Source organism: Arachis ipaensis, chromosome B9 (genome assembly GCF_059453495.1).
Source record: "Arachis ipaensis isolate K30076 ecotype BB chromosome B9, ASM5945349v1, whole genome shotgun sequence".
Classification (NCBI taxonomy): domain Eukaryota; kingdom Viridiplantae; phylum Streptophyta; class Magnoliopsida; order Fabales; family Fabaceae; genus Arachis; species Arachis ipaensis.
Genome location: NC_142444.1, coordinates 19,336,545 through 19,344,298, shown reverse-complemented (window position 1 = coordinate 19,344,298; position 7,754 = coordinate 19,336,545). Strand labels below are relative to the sequence as shown.

The following is a 7,754-nucleotide window of genomic DNA, read 5'->3' as shown; positions in this document are numbered from 1 at the left end:
ATTAAATAAATATAGTATGAAATTAAAGGTTTAGAAGTAAGTAACGCCTGAACTTTTAGTGCGATCATAAAGTACTAAAAGTTAGGATGTTACGTTACATCTATTGCTAACTAATGGATTACTATACACATAAAGTGAAATTCAAACTCCAAATATTTACTTAAACGGACAAATAAGATGACCATTCAACTAACCCAAATTAATTAAAAAATACTAATTATTTTTAATATTTTTAAGTTATAAAATATTTATAATAATTATTATTATTATATATATATTTTTTAATTTTTAATAAAAAATTTATATAATTTTATGTATTATCACATACACTAATTACGGTACAATAAAGTCGTAATTCACTAGTTATTCCAGATGCTCACCAAATCTAAAAAAAATCAGAAGTTATTTGTATTTCCCAGAAACCCCGCCAACATCACCAAGTCGATTAGAATTAAGGAATTATTCGACTTTTTAGGTCGAATCTTGATTAATTTTTTTTCTTTTGAAATTCAACAAATTAATCTTCAAGAATTTCACCGTAATGGAAATGAAAAAGACTCGTACGGAAATAATATACACTAATTTATATTTAAAAATAAAATCTTGCTAACTTATGTAGTAAAAACATAGATTAAACGTATCATAAAAAAATATTTTACAAAAAATAGTGTAAAAATTATTTTTTTTTTTATGTTTTTAATGTATTAAATATATCCAAAATATTAAAAAAAATTTATTATTATATTTTTAAAATATATCCTTAAAATACTTTAAAAATATTAGGAAAAAAATACTTTATTCAGTTTTTTGTTTTAAATTTGACACGTCAGGACTAGTAGAAATGTCTTTGCGCGTGTCCAATTCAAGGGGCCATTGAAGAATGAAGACCGAGTCACGGCGAATAGAACCTAATCTGCCGTCAATCTTGATATACATTCATAGCTAACCAACAAAAAAAAAAAAAATAACCACCCTTGTTGAGAGAAAGAAGGGTTCCCCAAAGGTAACTAATTTTAATGAGCGGAGATTGAGAACATCCTTTAGCTTCAACTGCAAAGATATTAGATATATATTCCACCTCTGATTCTGGGAAACTATTACAAGACAACATTAATCACTACCCGAGAAAGTTGATCCAATGTTCAAATATTGGATTTGGCCATTTGGGGGTTTAGGATACTATATTTGGCATATTGCAAAACATATATACGAAGGTCTGAAGTCTGAATATACAAACATAACATATAATAACTTAGATCCACAACCATTTGTATTTGTCACAGCGACCATAATATACTCAACTTTTCATACGGTTACAAATTTAGGCACAAGCATTCATTGCTCAAAATTCCTAACTCATCAGCAACATGCTTTAATGTTTTTTTTTTTTCTTTTCCACTTAGGTAGAAACTCGCTGAGTTGTCAGGTGAGAAGCCTTAGATATAATCTAATCTAATGATTCTCAACTAGGAACGCGTGAGTTTCCACCTTCTTTAGGTTCACCTGATCAGTGATTATTAATCATATCTGTCATTTACTGGTTTAACATTGCACACATAAATATATGAATCAAATCAGCATCAAGCTAAGATTTTAAAATTGGCAAGAATGGCCAAGGTATTGCTGGTGTACTCACCGCACCTCTCAATCTTGGTCTTCACCTCCGAAGCGTTGGAGGACCCAATCTCCTCCAGTCCATCCAGGCACGTCTGCTGGTCCGTCAAGGCGGCGCTCACCCACGTGCGCGCGTCCGCCATCTCCACCTCCGTAAGCCCCTTTGGTGCCGCTTCCACCCTGGAGAGGGAGTCGTTGAGGCGGGAGACGGCGTCATCCACGAGCTCCCTGCAGTCAACGGAGAGGGAGGAGGCGGAGGCGAGATTAGAGAGCTCGTGGATGGAGACTCGGAGTGAAAGGGACAAGATAGCTTGTGGATCCATGGCTTTCGTGGTAGTGGTGTTGCTGAGGAAGGAGGTTAAGCTGGTGAAGCAGGAGTTGGGATAACGAGTTACGTTGCAGGCGACTCGAATGGACTCGGTGGCTGACTCGGCGGGCTCATGGCGGACTAAGGCGAGAACGAAGAGGAGAGTGAGAAAGAAGAGTGCGACGGTGGAGAGAGTAGCGATTAGGGATTTGGAATAATGTTTGCGCTGATCTTCGACGTAGTGACTCTGATTCTCTTCTTCTACTTTGCTGTATCCTTTGTTCTTCAACATCTTCACACAATCCATCTCGTGCCTTGTTGCTATTATTTTATTCTATGCCCTTCACACCCTTCTTTTCTATTTAATCTTCCAGGTCGTCGGTTCGGAAAAGAAACCGTGTTGAGGTAAGGTAAGGGGTTAAAGTACCAAAATGGCAAAATGTAACATTCCGTGACCAAAATTACTCCTTAAAAGGATCAAGATAAACAAATGATAAGGATATTCTTTTATATATATATATTATATATATAATTTAAAGGTGTATTATCGCATGATTTAACTTTGTAAAAAAAAAATAGGCTTTATAATAAATACATCTCTCAACACTCACGCTAAGATAATTTAGATAAAAAAATTTATAACTAGAGTAAATAGTCATTTCTAATTATAAAAAATTTGGACGCTGATATTTTTATTTATAAAAATAAAATTAAAGTTATATTCATAAAAAATGAATTTTTGTAAATAAAATTATTCAAATCCTAAAAAATTAAATAAATTTTTTAAATTATATATATATATATATATATATATTTTGACTGAGTACACGGTTATTGAAGTGGGATACATTTAATTTTGTAATTCATAATTCAATTTCTTTTCTCTATTTTTCTTTCTGTTTTTTTCATGCTTCTTGGCACAAATCCTAACACGGTATCAAGAATCTAAATTCCTCTTCATTTTTTTCGTTTGTGCTGTCATCATCTCTTCTCCCTTCTATTCTTTATATCCTTAACAAAACATTTTTTGGTAATTTCTTTAACAACGGCATTAGTTCTTGCTGACAACTCAATCAAAGCTTCATTGGTACCTCTAGCTGATAAATTAAAAGAAAATAATTTTTTTATTTGATCTCAACAAATTCTTTTCACAGTAGAGATTCTTGAGATACAAGATCATCTCGATGGATCCAAAGTGGCTCCAAGATTCAGCACCGATGCCAAAAAAAAAAAAACAATAAACACTGAATCTCAAACTTTCAAAGAATAGAAGAAGAAAGATCTTGCACTTCTTACTTGACTCCTTGCCTCTATCTCAAATTTGTTCAAGAATAAGGTTAGTCACTGCATTCAATTTCATGAGGCATAGATCATCATCCAGTCTTACTTCACCACCACATTCAAGACTAGAATTCAAAATCTAAAGTCGCAATTGAGTTCTTTGAGAAAAACTGGTTCAGTAAAGGAATATCTTGAGAATATTCAAAAAATTGCTGATGTCTTTTTTCTATTGGATATCAAGTTTCAGATGATGATCATATCCTAATTATTCTTGATAGGCTTCTAGAGGAATATTTTGGCTATATCTCATCTGTAATATCTAGATTATCTTCCTTTACTATAGATGAGGTAGAATCATTCTTAAAAGCATATAAAGATATGCTAGATCACTTCAAGCGACCAGAATCAAGTATACCTATGGCTAACTTAACTCAGTCCTCTATATTCTTTAACAACAATGACAGAGGCATTTTTTCTCGTCATGGGAGAAGTGACAAATTTGGAAGAGGAGGAAGATTTGCCTCTCCTCGCCCTCAATGCCCAACTCTATGGCTATCTCGGTCATGTTGTACAAATATGCTACTTCTGCTTTAATCAAAACTTTTAAAATAATCCTTTTCAAACTGAAAATGCCACTCTGATTCCTTATCGTAATTCAGCCCCTCCACCACCACCATCCAGTTTCCATCAACCTTGCGCCTATTACAGAGCACCATCATCTGTGGCATGATTATCATGGTACCCTAATTTCGGTGCCAGTCACTATGTCACCAATAATCACATTAATCTCCTGAATTCCAGTGATAATACTCAGGGTCCAGACCTTTTTGTGAGTAATGGTTAAGGTATCTCTGTCCCTACTATCAGTTCTTCTTTATTATATGATCGTTCTCATAATATCTATAACAACATATAATGGCAAAACCTATTTCGGTGTCCAATTTTTTTTTTTTAATTTTGCCCTTTCTAATAATCTACTCTACTATATGTCAGTTATTCTACGTTAAAAAATTTTTACTACTTCATCTTCTCTCTTATCAGATACATTCACATTCTCTTATCTCATTAATTCACATTCATGGAACCTTTATCATTATCTCTTACCTCTCTTACTATCTATCATCTCATATTACTGTTACTGCATAATCAAAAAAACTTTTTGTTTATCCATCTTCTCTTGCATTCTTCTCATTTCACTTAAATATACTGTAAAACCTAATATAATTTGTCTGAAAAAAGTTAAGTAATTTTTTTATCTTATAATCATTTTATATTTTGATATTCAAAATTTTGTATTTTTATTTTTATTCAAGGTTTATTTTTATATTTTATTTTAGTTTTATTAATAAAAAAGTATTAATATTAGTTTTAATATTTAACCTTTAGAATAAATAAAAAGATGAGATTTTTTTATAAATTAGATGATTGAAAAACTATTTATTATAAAAAAAAGTTAAGTCTATTTCTTGACTATAGAAATATATATAATTCACTCTTAGATTTAATCAAAATAAATATATGTTTATTTAATTTTTTAAATTTTACATCAATTATTAAAATCATGATGATATAATAGATGTACTCCAATAAAAAAAATAAAAATAATTTCATAACTATTTTTTTTTGTTGGAATGAAACATGACTCAATAACTATAAAGTCTAATCTAAACAACTATAGATAAGTAAAATAAGTAATAAAAAACGGACACAAAATTTAACATTTTTGTTATTTAGTACAAAATAAATATAATAAAATAAATCATTGTTCTCATACATAATGACATAAAATTTAATACTATCCTTCTCTAGAGCCATCTATTTTTTTAGTTTTTATCTTTATTTTGGTACTTTATTTTAATTTATTAAACCAAAAAGTACTAATGTCATTTAATTTTAATTTTTTAACTTTTATCATAAATGAAAATATGTGACTTTGTATGCATTAGATAATAAAAAAATACTCATAATAAAAAAAAGTTAAATTTACTCATTAGTTATATTTATAGGAGTGTAGATGATTCACATAAGAGTTATGAGATTTTTTTTTTTTTGAATTTTATTTTTAAATTAGTATTCACTTTTGAGTGTAATAATTATGAACTAATATATGATGGTAACTAACTGCGATTGAAGAGAAGATAGAAAGAGAATAAAAAACGGAGGAAGAAAAAGAGAACAAGCTAATATAATAATGGTGGTGAGGCATATGTAGATAGATAATGGTAAGAAAAAAGAATAATAAAACTAAAAATTAAAAATTCTAAAAGAATAATAAAACTAAAGATAATTTAAAATATTGAATATAAAATTATAAGAAATAAAATTTTTTTAGCTATTAAAATTATGCGAAAGAAAGAGTGATTAAATATTTTATTTTTTCATAATTTATTTTTTAATTATTGATATTAAATTTATAATTTTAAAAATAAAAATATAAAAATATTTTTTTAACTCAATAGAAAAGCTACTGAATAGGCACGACAGTGCCTGTTGAGCCGCTAGTGTATTATAAATTGACTAATCTTCTTTATGCACCAACTATTGTAACACCCTACCACACATAGTCTTATGCTTAAGTCATAAAACAGAGGTGGTGAGGTATTACGACCTCTAAAGACAAAATTTGGTATATAATTAGTAGTGTAAAAAGGTTTGTAGCTAGGAGCCTTTGAAGAAAAAGGGGTAAATCAAAACCGTTAAATCGAAAAGCGCAGCACTACGATCGATAACGTAAACGAACAGACTTAGAATAAGCTAACACGAGAAGATATACAAAAGAGTGCCAACAATATAGATATTAAGGCTCAGGACTCGGTTTGTGAAGATAACCGGTCCGAGCATAACAGTATATATATATATATATATATATATATATATATATATATATATATATATATATATATATATACAAAAGAGTGCCAACAATATAGATATTAAGGCTCAGGACTCGGTTTGTGAAGATAACCGGTCCGAGCATAACAGTATATATCCAAAGAACCCAAGACACAAAATACAAAACTTGTTTCTTCAAAATGACCTCTAAGAGGAGTTAATACAAAATATATATACAGTGGAGAATATAAGTATATAAGCAAGTATATAAGATCAAAATAAATTCCTGAGAGCTAAGGATCTTCGCCAAAATAGAAGTCTCCAGCATGCCTCAGCGAGGAGCCTCACGTCCTGCATCTGAAAATCACAAAATCCGCATGGTTGAGAGCCGGAGGTTCTCAGCATGGTAACCGTGCCCAAATATCTAACATGTAACGTACTGGGAAAGCCGAAGGCAATCCTAGAACTTCCAGTTATAATCAAAGCGTATAAATATACTAAACCATGACAAATGTAAAAGTAGGCAACTAACTTAAGGGTCTTCAATCTAACTAAACATCCCCCTTCCAAGTCCTTCAAACCTCCCAACTGCCAACAGTAAAGATATGCAAACACAAGTATATCACACAAGAAATGCACAAGTAGGAAGCAAGTAAGACATTAGGCAATTAGCAAGTAATGATGCAATCAGTTAGGCATTCCAAACAAATCACATATAATGCATATGATGCATGCTTGTCCTAGTGGCTTATGAGTCTCATCTGTCAGTTGCAAAGCCAACCCGACATGTCCTGGTAGCTAACCATTGGACAGAACACCAAACACGGAGCAAATGGAACAACGTCATAACCCTTGCATCTTACCCGCGTACCCAGAGCATGGGACAAGCGGCAACAGAACACAGCCCTTGCGTCTTACCCGCAACCTTGAATTTCCCGGAGCAAGTGGATAACACCACTACATCTTACCCGGCTTATTGACTTTTACCCAGAGCAAGCGGGTAACACCGCTGCATCTTACCCAGAGTCACATACAGAAACACTCTTTCATTACCATTAACATTCATTCATTCATCCAATCATACTCAATTCATACCCGGAGCAAGTGGATAACACCACTGCATCTTATCCGGCGTTCTCACATCTTACCCGAAGCAAGTGGTTAACACCACTGCATCTTACCCAGAGGTACATCACAATCAATTTCAATTTCATTATCTGTATAATTCCCTCATCTCAGTCAACCAGCTTAAAATCATAATTCATAATCAGCCATAACCATCATCACACACAGCCATTCGGCTCATATTATACTCAGCCACTCGGCTCATATCTTACACATCTCTCCACCATCTTCCTCCATGACTCATATCATCATTATTAATCATAACTCATCATAATATCCCCTTTCTTCATCCACAAGTTATCCCTTTCCCTAGCTTCCTCTCAGTCACTAGACATTTTATATTAATTTAAGATTTAAGAGATGAAAACGGGGGTTTATAAGCCTGAAACAGCGTCTCGGAAGGTCGCAAGCTTGTTGGGAATGTGAAATACTAGAAAATAAAATCTTTAGAAAAGAACAGGGTCGCATGCGTACGCACAGGGGTGTGCGTGCGCACGCCCAGAAGTATTTTTAAAAGTGTTCGTGCGCACAGAGGTGTGCGTACGCACAGAAAGCAAAATTTTCATTTTTGTGTGCACGCACAAGGTCTGCTAGT

The 7,754-nt window shown here is 32.3% G+C and overlaps 1 protein-coding gene across 1 annotated transcript; it reads right to left on the bottom strand.

The window, feature by feature from the left end:
- Window positions 1–1,243: 1,243 nt before the first annotated feature.
- On the bottom strand, window positions 1,244–2,399 carry LOC107619071 (pectinesterase 3). The gene has a single exon (XM_016321278.3). It carries the CDS (start codon window positions 2,226–2,228, stop codon window positions 1,581–1,583), a length of 648 nt encoding a protein of 215 aa, XP_016176764.1. The 5' UTR covers window positions 2,229–2,399; the 3' UTR covers window positions 1,244–1,580.
- Between the last annotated feature and the right edge of the window lie 5,355 nt (window positions 2,400–7,754).